Source organism: Arvicanthis niloticus, chromosome 18, assembly GCF_011762505.2.
Source record: "Arvicanthis niloticus isolate mArvNil1 chromosome 18, mArvNil1.pat.X, whole genome shotgun sequence".
Lineage (NCBI taxonomy): Eukaryota > Metazoa > Chordata > Mammalia > Rodentia > Muridae > Arvicanthis > Arvicanthis niloticus.
In genome coordinates, this window is record NC_047675.1 from 37,483,749 (window position 1) to 37,505,155 (window position 21,407).

At 44.1% G+C, this 21,407-nt stretch overlaps 1 protein-coding gene across 10 annotated transcripts in view; it reads right to left on the bottom strand.

The window, feature by feature from the left end:
- Nucleotides 1-21,407, bottom strand: part of Wdr59 (WD repeat domain 59) — a 71,319-nt gene that overhangs the window by 26,691 nt on the left and 23,221 nt on the right. For 6 of the 10 annotated variants that reach the window (XR_013104899.1, XR_013104898.1, XM_076915900.1 and 3 more), the window contains exons 8-18: nt 18,909-19,025; nt 17,484-17,561; nt 15,284-15,440; nt 11,874-11,953; nt 10,676-10,829; nt 10,452-10,576; nt 7,101-7,265; nt 5,579-5,674; nt 5,267-5,423; nt 4,310-4,379; nt 1,402-1,555 (exon numbers count right to left, since the gene is read on the bottom strand). Coding sequence is in view for 8 of the 10 variants with exons in the window: in XM_076915900.1 (XP_076772015.1) it covers nt 1,402-1,555; nt 4,310-4,379; nt 5,267-5,423; nt 5,579-5,674; nt 7,101-7,265; nt 10,452-10,576; nt 10,676-10,829; nt 11,874-11,953; nt 15,284-15,440; nt 17,484-17,561; nt 18,909-19,025 (1,353 nt within the window). In the remaining 2 variants the exon portion in view is untranslated. The remainder of the gene's footprint in view (nt 1-1,401; nt 1,556-4,309; nt 4,380-5,266; nt 5,424-5,578; nt 5,675-7,100; nt 7,266-10,451; nt 10,577-10,675; nt 10,830-11,873; nt 11,954-15,283; nt 15,441-17,483; nt 17,562-18,908; nt 19,026-21,407) is intronic. The other 4 variants (XM_076915901.1, XM_076915903.1, XM_034522881.2 and 1 more) reach the window with 1 other exon arrangement.

Below are 21,407 nucleotides of genomic sequence, written 5' to 3' on the forward strand. Positions count from 1 at the left end.
GACTTGGGGATCTCTTCAAACCCGCCATGATACAAAATAAAACCCTCATTTACCTAACTGTAAGTTTACACAGATTTTATGCCAACTAACTGCTCCAACTATCAAATCTTCTACCCAGGTAACAGCTGCCTTGCAGACAAACGGGAAACTAATTGTTTTAATGTGAACCACTTAGGGGAGATACAGTGAATGAGGGAGTGCCTGCGGGAGGTCTGTGACAGAGAGAGGGAACAGAATTCCATCCGGGAGCTGCAGAGAGACAGTGTGGAGGGCTGAAGGCAGGCATGAAGACAACTGGCACCACATCCCTGTTTGGCTGGATGGCTTTGCCCAAGATTGGTCAGTCCCAAATGTCAGCTGCTGCCCCTGATTTCAGCTACATGAGTGCGACAAGTCAGCACTGGTCAGCCCTCAGTTGGAGCTGCAGGACACTCCCCTACAGCCCATTCGAAGACACCTGCGATACTTGATGGAAAAATGATTGTTTGTATTTTAAATGATTCCATCTTTAAAGCAAATTTTAATTACTGACAATCGTTATTCCTGTTTTATGGGAAACAGTGAAGAATTCTTAAGGCCAAGTAGGTCAGCAGAAATACTGTTTAGATTGCTAGTGTTGAGGCCTGGTTCTCAGCTTGACAACAAACAGACTCCTGGGCGTTCCTCAGCTCTGCAGGCCCCTGCTAGCTCAATGCTAAGTACTTTAGGGTCATTGCATCCTTAAAAACCCCAGAAAAGCTGGGCACGGTGGTACACATCTTTAATCCCAGCATTCGGGGAGTAGAGGCAGGTAGATCGCCATGAGATCCAAGCCAAGCAAGGTTAGAGAGTGAGACCCCATGTTTAAAAAAAAAAAAAAAATGAGGGCAAGTCCAGACAACTTTTGTACCATCTGATCCACTCAAATGAGACCTCAAAATGTAGGCTTATGTAGAAGTGGAAACCTTCTAGAGATCAACTTTACACCACAACTACAAAGTGTAATCTCCATCAAGAGCTTCAGCTTTCAGAAGCAACTCTCAGTGTGTTTGTTGACAGGCATCAGGATATCACGGGAGACCCAAAGCTAAATTATTCTACTTGAAATATGGGAACCAATTCAACTAATGGGGATTGCCAGGACAGGTTTTAGGTGGGGAGCAAGGGGTACTTTACAATGCAGTGTAAGATACACTTCATAGTACAGTGTAAGACCTAACTAATTCTACCCCATTGTTTACAGTAGTGCAAACCAACTGAGAGCATCAGAGCAACAACCATTCCTGCATTAACTAATTACGAAAGTGAAAGACCATGAAGGGGTTACTAACTTAACCACTGTGCATGGCACGCATGGGACAGGAAACAAAAATCCAGCGGGGGTTGGGGGGAAGAATTAAAAGCAATGGCTCAGACACTTACCCGTTCCTTGTAGTAGAAGGAGCTGATGGAGACCTGCTCTTTCTCACTCCGAGTTGGGCTCCCACTGTACAAACGCAGGTTCCCAGGGGCCTCGGTGCGGATCTTCATCGGTGCAATCAAGCCAGTATGGTAAGCAGATAGGGCTGAGAGAGATCTGTGGTTGAAATGAGAATTACCCATACTGACTGTATTCTCTATACTTGAGTGTGTGTATTCTTAGCATTTAATGAATCTGAGAACATGGACGTGGGAAGAAAAGGGGAATCTAATATATATATATATATATATATACACACACACACACACACAGAGAGAGAGAGAGAGACAGAGAGACAGAGACAGAGACAGAGAAATCATTTGAAAAAATCAGGGCAGTCTGAGTAATTAAGGGAAGCCCTGTCTCAAAAAAAAAAAAAAAAAAAAAAAAAAGTTGAATAGTTTAGGAACAAATATAATAAAAAGAGTCACTAAAGAATATACAAGACAATGGAGAAACACTATACAAGGGCATGACAAGATTCTACACCGTTAAAACATCAGAGTTCTCTCAATGGATGTACAGAGTCAGTGTAACTGCAATTACAACATGAGCAGACACTGCAGACACTAACAAGCTGACAGAGTTTTGTGGAGGTGCGAAGGCCTAGAACAGTCAACAAAAAACTAAAGGAAATAACCTTCGAGAACTTGCATGGCCAAACTTCAAGGCTTACCACAGAAGGCTATACTCTGAGTGATGAGACATGGGGAGAGATGTATATATCAAAAGAATAACTAGGGTGCAGACACAGACGGCCAATTTTCATCCACAAAGGCAGGTTGCATAAACAGTGCTAGAACCACTGTTTATTTCTATTAAATAAAACAAACATCCACCCTTACACCATGCCGTAGACAGCAAAGAGACTGAAATGGACCCTGGACCTTAAACGAGGAGTTTACAGACTCCCAGAAGAAAATGCATGAGGCATCTTTGTGACCTCCATGTAGATTGAGGCTTTTTTTTTTTTCCTTTTGATACAATACAAAAATCACTAACCATAAAATTAAAAAATGATGAATTAGACAGCATCATGTTCACTGAAATTGAAAGCCATGTTCACTAGACATTAAGGAGAGAGGAAAACCAATCATACATTAGGACAGTCAATGCATATTCAGCAAAGGATGTGCAACAAAAATAGACATCTACCACAAACAAGGAATGCAGTGCAGACACTTGAACAGGCACATCACAAAAGATGACACCCAAATGGTCGATAAGCACACAGAAGCTGTTCACATCGCTAGTCATCATTGTGGGAATGCAAATCAAAGCAATGAGGCAATACTTCCCACCCACCACAGTGACAGAAGTAGAAGGGCTGGCAACACAGAGAGAAGCTGTGTAGTCATCAATCCTGAGGCTCTGCTGAGAGGAGGACAAAATACCCTCGCCTCTCAGCACAGACTTCCTCAAAGTTAACCACATGCCTATCCTATGACTCGGCAGTTCTACTCCTTGGGTCAAGAAATTAGTATATCCATGCAAAAAGAAAAAAGAAAGGAAAAAAGAAAGAAAGAAAAAAAAGGCTTGTATATTTCATTTTACTCTTAATAGCCTCAAGCAGGAAATGATCCAAGACTCCATCAACAGAAGAATGAATCACCCTGCGTTATGTTCATACAATGCAATTATTGATCTACGCAGCCACTCAAATCAAGTTCAATAACATTAAGTTGGCCGGGCGGTGGTGGTGCACGCCTTTAATCCCAGCACTTGGGAGGCAGAGGCAGGCGGATTTCTGAGTTCGAGGCTAGCCTGGTCTACAGAGTGAGTTCCAGGACAGCCAGGACTACACAGAGAAACCCTATCTCAAAAAAACAAAAAAACAAAAAAACAAAAAAACAAACAAACAAACAAACAAAACAAAAAAAAAACATTAAGTTGAACAGAGTAAGCCACATGTAAAACAGTTCATGCTGCATAAGTCTAACTCAATGATGTTTAATAATAGGCAAAACTTAAAGAGAGTGGCAGATGTCAGGACAGTGGTTTCTTCTGGGACTTGGCAAAGGGACCAGGAGCTTTTAGAGGTCAGGACAATGTTCTGTATCTTGATCTGAATGTTGGTCACTGAGCAGTAAACTCCAGACTTTTATACTGCCAATTACACATCAATAAAAGACTGCTCACTGGAAAAGGTCCCCACTAGGGCATGTGGTCCCAAGTCCAGACCAGCTTGGTTTCCCTTGGAGAGTGGGTGTTGGGACCCTGGGTATTTGACCTCAGTTCTCATGAATCAAGGTTTCATCTGCTTGGTCTAGTGTAAAACCTGGCAACCTCCCTCTTCAAATAATAGCATCTACTCTCATGTGGACTATTAGACAGGCCCTTAGTACACACTTTTAATCCCAAACAATGATTTCTAATTGAGGGACAGACGAAGTGACGAATCAGAGAAAGATCTGAGAAAAGGGATACACCCAACTCTTAAGAGAAAGGATAGGGGGATGTAGTTTTCCCAAGACACTTTTACAGACAGGTTGCAGAGAGAACAAACTAGACACAGGTAAAGACAGAACAAGCCAGAGAATAAGAAGGAGCCAGAAGATTAGAACAGATTGCTAGAGTTAGTTGGAGACCAAGAAGAACAATTCAGTCAGAAGCTGAGAGAAGCCAGTTTGAATCAGTCAGCTTGGAGAGGAGTTTGAGCCAGCCAGAGATCAGAAAGAGTTCGAAAGGGTTATTCAGCAGTCAGCCTTAGAGATGACAATTACATCAGGCAAATAAAGGTTACTTTTCCACCATACAGTAGAAATAAGTTAATTTAATAGAGGAAAAAGAAAAATTTAACTGAAGAACTGAAATGAACTTTGCAAAGAGAGACCCAGAGATGCAGATTCCTGCCATATCTCCCAGACTCACCTAGGAGTGGGCTCTGTGGGAGACACTGCTCGATGCATCGTCATGGGCCGTGTGAAGTACACCAGGTAACCTGACAGAGGAGACACATGAGCACAGTGCTGTCAGTGAGCTGGATGTGGGAACTCCTATGGCAAGACTGGACTTCTTTTTTAAAGCTTTTGTTCTTTGAGACAGGGTCTCACTAGGAAGGGCAAGCTGGAATGGAACTCACAGCAGCCTCCAGCCCCAGCATTCTGAGTACTGGGATTAAGGTATGAACCTCCATGCCTGGTTAATAACTGTATTAAAATGTATATATAAGTTTGGTGGTACTAGGGATTGACATGCACACATGCTAAGCACTCTTACCAGCAGCTAGGAGGGCTTGTTCTCTATTTCAGTATACCTGAGGCACATCTCCATAAACTGCCAAGGCTTATGACTATACTGACCCTTAAAGGGACAGGTTAGGGTCTGCTAGATCTAGGAGAGGTCAAAGAATTATGGATCTAAGCAGATGCAAACTCAGGATCATCAGAACTAAATAGTTATGACTTGGATTATGGCAAACATTCTTTTTTACAAAGATTTATTTATTTTACTTATATGCATGTGCATGTGTCTCTCTGTATGCACACTATTGTGTATCCAGGTGCCTGTTGAGACCCAAAGAGAATGTTAGATCTCCTGGAGCTGGAGGTTCAGATGGCTGTGAGTTGCCGAACGTGGGTGCAGGGAACTGAACTTGAGTCCCCCAAAAGAGCAGCAAGTGCTCTGTCCTGCTGAGCCACCTCCCCAGGTTCCCAGTAAACATTCTTAGGCTATATTCACAGATACCAATTTAGCATTACACCATATGTTGTTTTGAGTTCTTGGGAAGTAAAAAACAAACATTTTCTGATAATTAATGCAGAATATAAGCCTTTCTTAGCTACATTCCCTCAGAGTTAAGAGTCAAAGAACAACAAAGAGTCCAACCTGCTCCACAAAACCTGGCCCCAGAGGTTCTAGGAAAGGGAATATTGGCATCCTGGTATGAGCCATAGGCAGTGGTCACCCGTGCAAACGTTGGTAAGGGTGGTGTGACAGAGTTTGGGAGTGCAAATGGGTTGCTTGAAGCACTGTCCTCTTGGTTCTGAAATCAGAGAGAAGCACACTAGAGCCCACAGCCTATCTTTAAGTTGTGTTACAAGACAACGATACAGCACCACAAAGGAAGCCAGGTCTTGGGATTAGAAGTAGGACAAGACACTAAAGCACAGGTTGGCTTAATAAGTCCACGGTTCCCACCACAAACGACTCAAGGCACGAGACAAGCTGGCGCAGGCACGGCTCCAAACAGCTCTGGTTGCGTTTCACTTTCTGCAGGGAAGTGTCCTTTAGGATCTGGAAAAGACCCAAAACTCCGTCAGGGAGAGAATCAGACGTCCATATGCTTCCTGCTTGGCTATATTCTGCAAAGTGCCTGGAAGCGTGACGGCATGGTAGCCGGCACATGGCCAGGCCTGAGGCTTCTATCGGTTTCCACGAGTGCTCAAGGGAAGAGCTTTCCTGAGCCTCAGAATAGAGTGACTACTCTTTCCTTCTAGTGAGTTCTACAGTTTTCTTCCACACATGAAAAACCTTGTCACTAGGATGCAGAGAAAACGGCTTCAAATGATATAAGCCAGGGCAAAGATTTGAGTACTATAAGCCAGGGCAAAAACTTTTATTTAGCAAAAGTTAAGACATATTGTTATATTTTTATCCATAAAAACAGTGACATCTTAAGGCATGTGCTAGAGATATGAATTGACACCCACATTAAGATAGGCATGTGACCTGGACCACTGCTGTCATGGCCTGCACGAAGCACAGGAGGTGTGCCTCCTTCAGACTCACTGTTGCAGCACGTGTAAAACCCACCACTGTACAGAAGGCTTGATATAAAAATTAAAAAGTATAAAACATCTCATTTTGGTTGCATCAGGGTCTTATGTAGCCCAGGCTGACCTCAAACTTGCTATGTAGCTGAAGATAACCTTGAATTCCTGACCCTCCTGCCTCCTACTCGAGGTGCCTGGATTACAGGACTATATAACTAGCTCATTTCACTAATTATATGTTGATATAATAATATTTTTTTAAATGTGCCAGGTAAAATAAAAGTACTGTTAAAATTAATTTATCTTAAAATTATTTCATACACACATCAGTTTCTGAACCCACAGGGCTCCTTTTCTGAGATATTTAAATGACTATACATACGCTTTTTCTAACTATCAAATATCTTTTGGTGTCAAAATATATCTTGCCTGGAGGTAAGATACATTCTTTCTGGATGAGTGAAATTGCTCTGCAAAGCTCCAAATTCACAAGGCAGTAGTTGTAGTTCATATATCTGCATGCAGTATTTATGAAATCCGTCCTACAGAACACTTGTAGAAGCTTTTCTGAAGAAAACCCCATGAGTTTTATTAAATTTTCAAAGGACACTCATACCCACACCTCAAAACAGCAGGTTAAGAACCCCTGCTCTATAGTCAAATCTCTTGAGTTCGAGGACAGCCTGGTCTACAGAGCTTGTTCCAGGATGGCCAGGGTTACACACAGAAACTCTGTCTTGGGTTACAAGAAAAATAAAAAAGAAAAAGAAGCCCTGCCTTACCACTGTCTGCACCAAGTGGGTGGCCAGGACAGCGGGTATGCAGCAGAAACTGCAGCATTCGGGGAACGGGCAACTTCCATATCTTACTGATCCAGGTTTGTCCTCCATCTCACCAAGGCTCGTTACAGCCTTGAGGAGAAACTGAAGCTGGGAACCCAGCAGTACCTTCAGCAGCTTGGCCTTCACAGTGGACGTGATAGTGGTGGGGTTAATGAACTGGAAAGAAGGAGCAGCGTTGTTGGGGTACTGGGCTGGGAACGTCACCAGCATCTTCACACGGTGGTGGCTGCAATGCACAGACACCGTGCAGCTCCGGTCGGCAGCATCCATCTGTAAGACAAGTACATGGTGCTTTCAAGACAAATGGCGATGGTCTTCAGATGCAAAGGGGTTTACCTTATCATACTGTGCTGCATTTTATTTGCAGTGCTGAGCCTTAAAGCTGGCCTTGAATAGGCAAGACAAGTCCTCTCCCTATGAGCCATAACCTCAGCAAGATACAGATAGATTTTAGCAATCTACACAAATGCCCATATTCCTAGTAACTGAGTGGAAGGGAAATGCCTTTAAAGATAAATGAGTTTAAAAGATAATTCATTTTCAGAACAGATATTTAAGTTTCAGTAGTGGCTTAAATAAGTTCACATATATATTATTTTTAAATTTTATATGTATGGATATGCCTGCACACCGCCTATGTGTCGGTGCCTTTGAAGGGCAGAAGAAGGCATCAGATTCCCTGAAACTGGAGTTATAGAGGTTGTGAGCCATCATGTGGGTGCTGGAATAGAACCTAGAACCTCTGGAAGAACAACAGGTGCTCTTACCAGAGGTATCTGTCCAGCCCCAAACTCAAAATACTTTAACTTTAAAAAAGCATCTCAAAGTTGCAATGTTGACTAAAACTTGTATACTTATTTTGCCATGAAAAAAAAAAAAGCAAAAAGTTTAAAGACATAACCTGAGTCAACTTAAGAACTCCTGAGAGAATGTATAGACAGAAAATAAAATAATGACTCTTTGGGGTTGGCGGTAGTGGGGGTGTGGGGTGGGGTAGGAGTGGGGGCAATGGAGAGTAACTGCTTCCAGGTATAAACGCTCTTTTTAAAGACTTTCTAGCTATCTGTATGAATGCATGCCACATGCTTGTAGTACCCACAAAGGCTTGGGGAGGAGGGTCTCAGGTCCCCTGAACTAGAGTTACAGTTATGAGCTGCTATGTGAGTGCTGGGAACCAAACTCTTGTCCTCTGAAAGAGTGGCCAGTACCCCTAATATCTGATACACCTCTATAGTTGCATAAAGGAGTTGTTTTATTTTATTTTATTTTATTTTATTTTGAGACAGGTCTTACTATGTACTCCAGGCTAGTTTGGAATTTGTTATAGAGCTAAGGCTGACCTTGAACTCATAATCTTCCCTGAATGTTGAGACTACAGAAGCGTGCTACCACACTTGCTGGTTACAGTGTGGTGGTTAGAATAGGTGTGGTCCCATAGATTCATGTGTTTGAATGCTTGGCTCATAGGGAGTAGTACTGTTAGAAACTGTGGCCTTGTTGGAGGAAGTGTGTCAGAAGTTCAAATCAGTTCTCTCCCAGATGCCTGCAGTTCAGGATTTAGAACTCTTAGCTCCTTCTCCAGCACCATGTCTGCCTGCACAGTTCCCACCATGACAATAACGGACTAAACCTCTGATCTGCAAAACAGCCCCAACTAAATATTTTCCTTTATAAGAGTTGCCATGGTCAGAGTATCTCTTCTCAGCAGTAGAAATCCTGACTAAGCCACAGAGGTGTTTTGTTGATTTGTTTTGTCTTTTGTTCTGGAATTAGGCAGTGGTGGAAGCTTCACAACTACCCAATCAACATCTTTCTAAAGCCAGACCGCCACTGTTCTCACCAGACCAACACTGCTCTCACCAGACCAACACTGCTCTCACCAGACCAACACTGCTCTCACCAGACCAACACTGCTCTCACCAGACCAACACTGCTCTCACCAGACCAACACTGTTCTCACCAGACCAACACTGCTCTCACCAGACCAACACTGTTCTCACCAGACCAACACTGCTCTCACCAGACCAACACTGCTCTCACCAGACCAACACTGTTCTCACCAGACCAACACTGATCTCAACTGGGACAACAGCTGCAGGCTAAGCTGATACAGAGAAGCCATGAACGTAGCTTTTAGGTCTGTTGATTTCCAATGTGGCCAACTAGAAAAGGCAACTGAAGTGAAGTTTAGTGAAAAGAGCCAAACTTATGGGAAATCTAAAGACCTCAACTACACAACTAAATTTAAATATTTAAATATTATCTCATCCCACCAAATAGCTGCTGGCCTTTGAAGTCATTGTGTACCTTGTGTCTCCATTTCCTCATCTGTGAAACATGGTAACTCTGCATTACAAAACAGCTTTATAGACCAAACAAATCGCTGAGCTTCCAAAGCCCTTCTCGGAGTGATTGATACTCAAGTCTCTGAAACAAAGAGTTCTAAAATCTACACAAGCGTGCACCACACACACACACACACACACACACACACACACACACACACACATACACTATTCCACATTGAGAGCTAGGCCAATCCAAGGCTTTCAGAGGCCCTGCTGAAACAACAAAAGGAACCAAGTTTTATGTCCTTGCCCAGGAGCAGACTTGGCAAGGTTTAGTCTGGTGCTGCAGTCTGGGCATCAAACAAGTTAAGATTTTGGTTCCTGGGTACTTGGCTTTTCCCCTCGAAGAGACTGGAGTTATCAGTCCCAAGGCGCTGTGCTGAGCACGAGGTATCACAAGTACACTGCAGACCAGGCTCCCTTTGTGCAACACAGCTCAATTAGCATCTTGCTGACTTTATCCCATTGTATGACAGACAGCTGCTACTGACTTCATCCCATGTCTCCCCTGGAAAGAGTATATATAAGATGTTGTATTTCTTAGTAAGTTTGCTTGGCCTAAGACATAGCTTGTGCAAGACCTCCCAATCCCAGGTTAATGTCTTCTTTATTGTCTCATCTCCTGGCCTCATTCTCCTTAGGACTCTGTCACTGAAGAACAACCTGCTGGTCCAGGTCTGCTCCAAGTATTAAGTGAACCAAGAGGATTTGGTCATCTTCTTACTCTGAATTTACATGAGAGAAAACTAGCTCACAAAGGAGAGAGAGAGGAGATGCAGCTTAAATTCAGCTCTGCCATTAACCTACGCCATATTCCTGACAATCATTAGGCCTTCCCAGAGCCAACATCATAAAATAAGGGCTAGGGAGGTGCTACAGAGAGGCTACAGTACATGAGCTTCAAAAAATGTCTACATTTGAAAAACTTCTATTTCTATAGAAACTTATGAATTAAAAACTAATCCAGGAGCTAGAGATGGCTCAACAGTTAAGTATGCTTCCTGCTCTTCCATAGGGCCAAAGTTCTCAGCACCTGTGTTGGGCAGCTCAGACAGACTGATTGCCCATGCTCCTACACCAGGAGTCCCAGGGCATTACTCTGCCTTACCTCCACATTGACATTCCGGATCTGCACGTTGATCAAGGAGAACTCCTGTTGCAGAGTCTGAGGCAGGCCTAGTTGGTCTGATCTCTTCTCTTCCAGCAAACTACTGGGAGGATCTTCCTTTATGGCTACCAGGAGAGACAGACAATATTGGAAATGTTTTAGAAAATAAGTCAGTTCTAGGGTAACTGCTATGTAACTCTGGACTGCAGAGTGGGGTCCCTCACCTAGGACATCAGTTACATTACCATCTTCCTCTCCATGGCTTAGGCTGGGCTGGTGATCTGCGTCTTGAGGATGTAGGGTCTTCTCAGGTTCCGGCAGGAGAGAAATGCTCTCAATGAACTCATCAACACCATCCAGGACGTCATTGGCACAGAGCTGAAAGCAGGGGCAAAGGATGGTGGGGAGTGTGCTTCAGTGTTGAAGTGTTTTCCTAGTGGGCCCCAAACCCTGGGTTTGATTGACAGCAGCACCAAAAGACAAAAACACCAAAACATAAGGATAAAGATGGAGGGCTAGAGATGTAAGAGAAATGGTCACTGGGTTTGGCTCATCATAAAGGATAGAGAGTAGCCAAGAACTGGTACCCTCAAATAGGTTTCACCCATTGCCAATACTCCCTAGATAAACAAAAAGGATAATAGACTCTATTATCATATCATCCTTTTCCATCTTGACCACAGCAAAAATGCTGAGGGAAAAAAAACTACTTAAATTCCAAGTCTTAATGGAGTTATTGAGCTAACTCAGAAGCACAAATACCATAACCTCAAGCATTTGGACCAAATGGTATGTTCTGGAAAAAAAAGATTTAAAAGGTGATAAGGTAGAGGTGGGGACTTGACCAAAATGCTCAGGTGAGTTTAAACTAAGCAGTGCTGTAAATTTCACCTAGCATTTCCCATCAGCTCTGGGGGAGCTGGAGTGGGAAATGCTCTCAGTGCTGTCTGATATAAAACACCAGTGAGCCGTGCTTCTCACCGTCAGGTGATCCAGCCACTGGATGAGAACAAGACAGTCCCATGACAGCTCAGAGTGACACTCCAGTACCACTTCCACTTATGTAAGAAACAAATGCTCATATATGGAAGCACTGAGGGAGCTTCACAGAGAAGGTGGTGCCGACGAGCAGACTTCGCAATCCATTGGGAAAGGAAAGAAATGAAAGGCTAAGTCATTTGCTCAGTGTGGTTTCCATCCTGTCCAACACTAAGACCGGGGGGATAAAAATAAGAGTCTTTAGCCTTAAAGTGAAGATTACTTAGTTCTGAAAGACCACAGGCCAGTGTGGCATACACAGGCCATCAGCCCACCACAGGCACATGTTAAATGTCAGCAAATATTCTCTAATTTCTTGTATCTTTTGCTTAAATTTCTAGTGTATCCACTTAATATTTATCAATAATATCACTGAATACATACCCTCTGCATTTGATAATCCACTCTCCACATTCTCAAGGTCTGATCCCGGGACCATGTAACCAGTTGATAGTCCTTGGACCCTAGGGAAAACAAAAACAAAACAAAACATCCTCTGAACCAATATTATTGGTCTCACAGAAGTCAAAGATCTTGAACCAGACCAATGACTGACTGCAATGAACCTTTGTAAGTGACAATGTGTGGACAGAAGGGTACACTGCGGGACACGCCGTGACACACTACAGCTCCCATGCTGAGTGGTTTTCTATGCTTTCTTTGGTTTGGTTTGGTTTTTTTGGTCTATTTGTTTGTGTGTTTTTAATTTTAGACAGGAGGTTGCAAGGGTGGAAGACAAATGTGAGGAGACAGGGAGATGAGCAGGACTGGGGTTCATGATGTGAAAGTTACAAAAAAATCAATAAAATGTATTTTTTTTTTTAAATCCTCCGGATTTGACATCCATTTTGTTACAGGCAGCAATGGAGTATGATTCATTCATTCATTCATTCATTCATTCATTCATAGTACATACAATCAGCAAATAGTCACTACACACCTTATGCTATGGCAAGTACCTGCCTAAGCCCTAAACACTGGCATGAGTAAGATTATCTAGCTTTGTAGAGCTCACATTTCAATGATGAGAAGAGAGCAGCAGATAAACATATAATAAAATCCTGGTGATAAGTCGAATGAGAGATAACAGCAGAGACCGCTGAGAGAGCTAGGACTTCAGGACTCCCTGGGGAAGTCTCAAGAGAGTAGAGACGTAAATGAAGTGAAATAATAACCGGCAAATTAGCAGACAAGAGTGACACTAAGACCTAATGTCACCTAAACTTTCGCCTCTGCAAATGTACTCCCAAGGAGCTGGTAGGAGTATAAAAATAAATTGTGTTCTATGCATCATGGAATCTCATTGTTCAAAACATTTTTTTTTTTATTTTGGTAAAGTAATACATCTCTTTATGAAGTAAATAATCAGTCTTTTAATCTTCTTAATCAGCTGAATCACGTTTTTAAGATACTGGGTTTAGTCAAAGAGATGACACAAAAGTTTAGGGTACTTCATGAAACAGCTTATAAAGCATGAGAATACTGGGGGTAACTACAGAGCGTCTGGACTCTCCTTCCTGGTCAACTTTATACAACAAAGAATTCAGAAGAAACTTCACTCAATTCCCTCATTTTATAGATGGGAAAACTGAGGCAACAGATGTGTACATAGCAACAGGATAAGTGGGCTTTGGCCAAGGGCGAGTCCTCTGCATCAGTCCCTTCTCTGCCTTTCCTACAGTGTCTTTGTTCATCCTGAGGCACTCCTAGCAACCTCTCTGAATCACTGGTGAATCCCACTACCTAGTCTCATGTTCGTGGGTATCAACGCTGTGACCTTACATCTATCCTCACATGGCCCTGGCTTTGTGGAAAAGGTACACCTGAGTGTCCCGTAAATTCAGCTCCTCTCCCTGCATCTTCCATGACATTCTCACATACTCCCAAGGGTCCTCTTATCACTGCCCGCCTTCACACATCTTCCTGCCTTCACCAACTGTCCATTCCACTCCTTGTCTTGGAGCTCCTGCTGCCGCCCTTAGACCACCTAGGTATCTGGCTTCTAGCCTCAGTCTACTTTGGAATTCTCTCCTAATGATCAAACATCTTCCTTTTTGTTCATTTACATGTTTTTCTCTCTCTGCACTGTGATCCTTCACAACACCCTGTGGGAAAAACTCTCGGGGAGTCCAGCGGCATGACAAAGTCATGAGGGCCAGTGGCAGGGTCCCGGGCGGGCTTCCCACACAGCCGGCGGAGGGTCCCACATTCACACAGCTGCCGCGGGCAGGCCTGCAGCTGCACTGGGAAGCTTCAGGGTTCCAAAGGCTGGGAACCTGGCAGCAGGCCCAGGAGACACGTGGAGTCCAGGAGTTTTCCAAAGCTTTTATTGTTCATGGATGGCTTGGTGAATGGATGTAGATGGTTCGTGCTCCCCCCCAAAAGCCAGGGGAGCCTGGCTTTTATAGGGAGGGTAAAAAAGGGAGGGAATAACTTAATTAGCTACACCCCCCCCCAGCCTTTAGATAACTCATTAGTATTTTAATCTCTAGAGGTGGAGACCTGTTAATCATGCCCTCCACCTGTGCCCTACATGACTGAAGGGTGCAGGTTGAATGGAGATTAGACCTCGTGTCAGGAGCCTGGGTTCTGGGGGTGTGGCCGAACACCAAGAACCAGGATACCCTTCCATGGCCCGACAACACCCAACCCTCTGACTACTGGTTCTTTCCTTTTCCCATAGCTGCCACATCCTGCTCCTTTCCCTCAATGATGATCAGAGCCAAAGGCATGCGGTGCCCGCTCCAACAGGAACGGACTGAGGAGAGACATGGTACCAAAGCACATTAGGTCAGGAGGAAGGTCAAATTTAAGCACACATTCAGAATAATTAAATTGTGGAAGGCAAAAAAAAAAAAAAAAAAAAAAAAAAAAAAAACCAGACAAACCAGCTTTAGGGATTCACAAATTGGTGGTGAAAGCCAGGGGTATACTTTAGTCCTAAGTTTGATCTCCAGAACCATCAAACAGACAGACAGACAGACAGACAGACAGGGAGGATAGACAGAGAAGGCAGGGAGAAGAGCAAGAGGGTAGGAGGAAAACTGCTATTGGTTTGTTAGGGTTTTTTTGGGTTTGGGTGGGGAGGAGGATTGTGGTTTGTTTGTTTGTTTGTTTGTTTTCAAGATAGGGTTTCTCTGTGTAGCCCTGGCTGTTCTGGAACTGGATCTGTAAACCAGGCTGGCCTGGAACTCAGAGGTGCTCTGCCTCTGTCTCCTGAGTGCTGAGATTAAAGGCATGCACCAACCCTTACAGTAAAAATTGCTATTGTGGTCTGGAGAGATAGCTCAGAGGTTAAGAGCACTGACTGCTCTTCCAGAGGTCCTGAGTTCAGTTCCCAGCAACCACATGGTGGCTCACAGTCATCCATAATGGGATCCGGTGCCCTCTTCTGGTGTGTCTGAAGACAGCAACAGTGTACTCATACACATACATAAAATCAATCAATAAATCTTAAAAAAAAAAGTATTTTTTAAAAAAATTGCTATTGTTATGGCTTGGGTCTGGAAGGTTCTAAAGTCTTTGGCCCTTGAAATGATTCAACAAAACCCCTCTCGACCTCTTCCTGGAGCAGATCTCTTCCAAGCAAGAGAGATACAATGGAAGCTGGAGAAGAGAACCAGGGAGAGGGAAAATGTTCCCCACTCCCTTTACTCATATATAATCAAACACAGCCCTCCCTGCCTTCCGGTCCCTAGAGCCAGCACTGGCCTGCTACCTCACTATGGCACATGACTGGCAGAGCTGTCCACCAGAGCTCAGAAGAAAATCAGACGGCGGCCTTCCTCACTCACCTTCCTTCTGTCTCCTCCACTGGAACTCCAGCACCACGTCGTCATGCCCCACAAAGGTGTGAACCGGAGTGTTCAGGTCAGACGCGTTCCACAGGAGCAGGCTGTTTTCCCTCCGAAGCTGAGGAACCATCACGGTCACTAACCCGTTGCTGAAAGGCTACAGCCAAGAAGGGGAAACTGGGATTACTCCATGTGGAATCAGCCAAAACCAAACCAAAGCTCAAACTGTTCCTAACTAAAATAAGCCACATGAGAGACACCAGGTGTGGTAGCTCAGGCCTATAATGCTAGCACTGAGGAAGCAGAGATAGGAAAATTGCCACAAGTTTGAGGCTAGCCTGGTCTACATATCAAATTCCAGGCCAAGACAGTCAAGGCTACACAAAAAGAACCTATCTTTTGTTTTTTTTCTGTTTGTTTTGTTTTAAGTTTTTGAGACAGGGTTTCTCTGTGTAGCCCTGGTTGTCCTGGAACTCACTCTATAGACCAGGCTGGCCTAGAACTCAAAGATCTACCTGCCTCTGCCTCCTGAGTGCCAGGATTAAGTGTGTGCCACCACTGCCAGGCTTAGAACCTATTTTAAAAAAAATATGGAAAGCTCAAACTCATCTGCGAAAATTCTGTCAGGTATCATATGTCTACCACATATAGCCTCTATGGAACACAGCAAATGAAAGATGAGGCTAAAGCAAATGCTTGGATAACTCTGGAAATGCTATCATAAGCACATGGCTCTTTCAAGTCCACGTCCTACCTACTCTCCATGAGTTCCTGTACACAAAGCTGGCTGAGAAAATCCGCAGCAGACAGGCCAGCAGAACGCCATCCACACGGAGGGAGTATCACCTTCTCACTGCCTCAGAGCAACACCACGTCAGGAAAACTGAATTCCCCCAGAACTGCTGTCTGACTTAGTAAAACCCAGTCTGCAGGGGAACTGAGGGCCCATTTGGTTTATAACTAGACTGCTATTTAAAGAAAAACACATACAGCACATCTGTTTATCTATTCCCTTTCCTCCCGATAACACTCCCCAACCTTCATGTTTATTTTTTAAAGCAAACATGAATGCAGAGATGTCAGCTCCTAAGAACAGTGTCTCATTTCTTGGCAAGTGATCCCAGATGCAAAACAACATAATGTCCAATTATCTTCTTTGCTCTACAATGTCCCAGGGTGACAGCCTAATGCATAAATGTCGCTTTGTTCATCCCGGTGCTTGCTTTCAAAGTGACATTAAAGGAGAGACACTTATCTCTGACTCACAGCTATCAACATGGCCATGGAAAGATGGTTAGAGGTGGGTAGCGGGCTATCTGTACCCTTCTGTGATTTACAAAGCATTCATATACACGATTTCAAGTAGAAAGCAGATTGATATTCCACATGCCATGGACTGTCCACTTTAGAATGGCAAATATTATCACAATAATAAAAGGAAGGTGGGGGGCTGGGGCAGACAGCAGCAGTTACGACACTGCTCTTCCAGAGAATCCAAGTTCCATTCTCAGCATCCACGGCAGGCAGCCCACAACCTCCTCCAGCTCCAAAGGATCTGACACCACCTTCTAACCCCTGTGAGTACCTGCACTCCCATGGCACGCACACACACATAAAAAAATTAACAATAAAATCTTTGAACTGGAATGACGGCTCAGCAGTCAGGAATAGTTGCTGCCCTTCCAGACAACCCAAGTCCCTTTCCCAGCACCCATGTTGGCAGGCTCACAACTGCATGTAACTCAGCTCCAGGGGCTCCACCACTCCACCATGGCCTATGGGCACCGACATGCATGATACACACACACATTCACAAATAAACACAAAAGACTTTTTAAAAATTTAAAGGGCAGAGTGAAAAGTATCCTTCAACTCTGGAAATGAAAAACTACTTAAAATGACATATCTTTTCCAAGGCCACAAAAACATTAAGTGGGGGAGTTGGGCCCCAAACCAGGTCCTCTGAGTCTAAACCAGAATTCTCTCCACTATATAGCTCAGCAGCTTCCCACCCTGGCCCCTCTTCTCCATCCTACCCTGTTGAGCAACTTTGGTGACCAAGAACCTCCGCAAGCCTGCTTCTCTGTGGAGCACCTGTCAAGCATCCTGGAGGCTAAGTAGCTAAGGCCACTACTGCATTCACAAAGAAAGCAGGAAAATGCACACTTCAGACAAGAGGTACAACGGACGGCTCACTCACTGTGTATCTGGCTTTCCAGACAGGCACCTGGCAAGGTAGAATATTGAGGTATTTCCGAGGCTGGCGGTAATCCCAGAACTACAAGACAGAAAGTTTGAGAAATAAATGCCATTTTGAAAAACTCAACAATTGAAGTAAGCATGGCCTTCAAGCTCATTGCTTTTCATCCTCCAAAGAAAGATTTCAATAGTGTGTTTTTAGTTCCTCCCCCATAAGCATGGTATTGTCAGGCACACAAAGAACCTTCCTTTTGCATGAGTCAACATTGAGCGAGGATTTCTAGACTTCAGGACACACGGACAGACCAACTGCCTATGACTAACCACTGTAGATAAAAGGTAAAATAACGGGTTTGATCCTGCATTGCTTCTACATCTAAACGTGATTTAACAACAGGTGACATACCCTGACAACTCACACCATCAGACAGACATTGAAAACTTTTCTTTTTAATCTCACCCAATCTTTACAACAAACATTGCAGGATGCTGCTAATCTCTTTTTCAAATGCAGAATGGAATATGTTCCTGTTTCCTGAATTTGGGAGATTAGGGACAGAAACACAAATGAACCAAACAAACAAGTCACTTCCCAGCACAATGCCAGGGGATTTACAAACCTCCAGAGAGAACTTTCAGCCCTTTACATACAAAGCCTTGGACTCAAGCTTAGCTAGCTGTACCAGAAAGATTACAGCTATGTAAACCCAATAAAACATCATAATGATGATGATGAAGTCACAAAATTGCTAAGCCAACTTCTGTGGCCAAGTGCTGACCTGGCACAGGGATAGAGACTTAACCACAGAAGGATGGTGGGGCAGAGATTACCCTGGCCCATCACTGCTTTGATCAAGGGTGCATAGCTGATACCACAGCTACAGAAAACAAGCAAAGGAGAAACACTGCCTCTAAGATAAATCACAACTGACAGGACTCCTGAATATAAACCTTGAGCAGGACTTAAGTTAGAGAATACTAGCAAATCTCTATCCTGCCGACGCTCATGTGTGAGGTCATAACTTTTACAGATATGACGATCCGAGGAGAAACTGCTGGCTTGCCACCATGAACAGACAAACTATAATCTTGGTGGTTTTAACAACTGTGTGGGCTTCTTGACTTTATCTCTGTGTATGCATCTGGCTTCTTTACAAGTTCTTTTCAGGTAAACGTTTCTCTCCTAAATGCTTTCTGTCTCTGACTTTCAGAGAGGGAAAGAAATCTGAACAAATTCAGAGGCTCATCAGGTGGCTGCTACATCATCCCATCCTCTAGTCAGCAGAGCTGGGCTGACAGACTCAGGCCCCCAAGGAGTACATGCACTCATGACGCACATGAACACACCAGCAAACTGCATGCTATCACACACCACTGACACCTGTCACACAAAGCTCCTCCAATGGCCCCAGTGGGGACCACTCACCTTGACAGAGTTATCTTGACTGGAAGTGGCAAAAATGTGCTCACTGTCTGGGTGCCAATCCAGGCCGTGGATCTTGGAGAGGTGGGCTGCTAGATACTCCACCGCTGTACTGGGTTTCTGCAATACAATGACATTGTGTTTGCTGATTTTGGAAGAACTCTATTGAATGTCTACCACTGAATGCTGTACCGGGTACCGAGGGGACACCAACACTGCCAGGATAGTTAAGCCTCTACCCTTCATAAGCTCTCTTTGTTCAAATCAAATACACCCAACAACAGAAGACTTACCCAGACCCTCCCACATGTCCTGTAAGTAAGCCTGTCAGCCTCATTTCTACCCACTCCAGCCTGGTGTGTGATTTTAATAAAAGATACAGGTAATGACTGTTTCTTTTCCCTTCAGAGGGGACACTTCTGTTCTCCTTCTGACACGAGAAGAGACCATGACAAATCCAACTTCAACCATGAGGGTAAGAGCATATGTCTCCTAGTGATGGAGTACTAAGTTCCCCAAAACATCCTACACACACACACACACACACACACACACACACACACACACACACACACATACACACTTACTGTGTGCGCGCTCTCTCTTCCTCCCTCCCTCCCACCCCTGATATAATTTTAAAATCTTTTTTAAAAAGCATTAAAGTTTTCCTTTTGTAGGGCAGTAATCCTAATTCAATAGAAGCTTCAAGTACGAGACATTCATGCCAGTGTTATCTGAAACTCAAGAATATCAGAAGCCAGTGTTATCTGAAACTCAAGAATATCAGAAGCAACTTCTAGAACCAATAAGGAGGGAGCAATTAAATTCAATAAATTACTCCATAACTATGTGAACTCACAATCTTCCTCCCTCAACATGTGAGTACTAGGATTACAGGCAGGTGGACCAAACCCACCTTATTAAGAACATTAACTTACACTGAAGTGTGTGATAAACTGAATAAAACCAACCGCAAATTCAAAGAAGGAAGGAAGGAAGGAAAGAAGGCAGGCAGGCAGAAAGATGGTTATTGGCAGACTGGACCAAATACAGAGAAAACAAAACTAGATACTGCTAGGCCATTCCAGTTTTTTGAAATCTCCTTCTCCCCTGCAAGCCCCAGGAGGCAGACTTCAGCCAGCACAGTGCACAATGCACCCCAGCAGGTCCTGCAGCCTTCGCCAGCAGGCAGGATGAGCCACCCCTAAGCCCCCAAGCTCTGCTTCACTTCCCTCATCTTTCAAAAATGTGTACAGTGTTCTCTGTCCAGCCAGGACTTTACTGTCAGCACCTGGGTTAGGACAGTCATGGAGACGCCCTCTCTACAAAGGCTAAGGATCTGCAGCCCCAAATTTCACAAAGCATGGAACAGTAATTGCACCCCAGATTGTATGGAGCTGACTCTCATACCTGTCATTATCCCATGGACTAGCAAGCAGTGGGTATAAGGGAAAGCTTCACCCACCACACTCTACCAATGCCAAGATATCAGACTCCCAGTTGACTTTCCATTATACACAGGACTCGGCAGCCTTTGCATGCTTTTTGGTACATGGTACATGAGGCTATTTTGAGGCTGACAAAATACACAAAGGAGGAGGTGAGCATAATCAGTCCCCTGCCTCAGAGATTTATGCTGGAAGTACTGAAAATGGCAGAGGCCTCAAACCAAAGCTTTCATTTTGCAAACATGGCAGAGACAAGAGGCCTGTTGGTCATTCTCTACAAACATCAGGTCCTAAAGGCTTGACCTCAATGATACACTCACTATTCTTATATTGATTTTGAAGACAAAGATTCTGAGGCCAGATGTGGTAGCAGCACACCTGTAATCCCAGTACTCAGGAATCAGAAGCAGGAGGATTGAGACTTCAAGATTCCCCTTCTCTTTTAGAAAGTTTATTTTTATCTTCTGTGTAAGGGTGTTTTGTCTGCATGTAAGTCCATTACATGAGAGCCTAGTGCCCAAGAAGACCACGGGAGAGTGTCAGATCCCTGGGAACTGGAGTTCCAGATGGTTGTGAGATACCATATGGATCCTGGAAATGAGGGAATGAACCTGGGTCCTCTATAAGGAGTAGACAGTGCTCTTAACTCCTGAGGCACCTCTGCAGCAGAAGAGTCTCAAGAGAGAGGTGAGGACAGGAGGGGGCAGCACACTGGGCATGGCAACACATATGTTTAATCTCAAGACTCTTTGGGCAGAGGCAGGTTCTAGGCTAGCCTGGTCTACACAGTCCTGGTCTACAAAGTAAGTTCCAAGCCCGGTGAGGATATACAGTAAGACCCTGTCTCAAAAAAAAAAAGAAAAAAAAAAAAAGGAAAATGGACAAAGACAGGAAAGCCATTGTAATGGCTTCCCTGATGTCCTAAGAGGGAGCAGCAAGCTGGGGCTCCATCTCAGGTCAAGGCATGTTTACCACTGGTCTCAGGGGCTTACTTTCCACCCTCCTTCAACAGCAACTCGGAGGAGAAGCCAATGCCATGTGGTTACAGTGACAA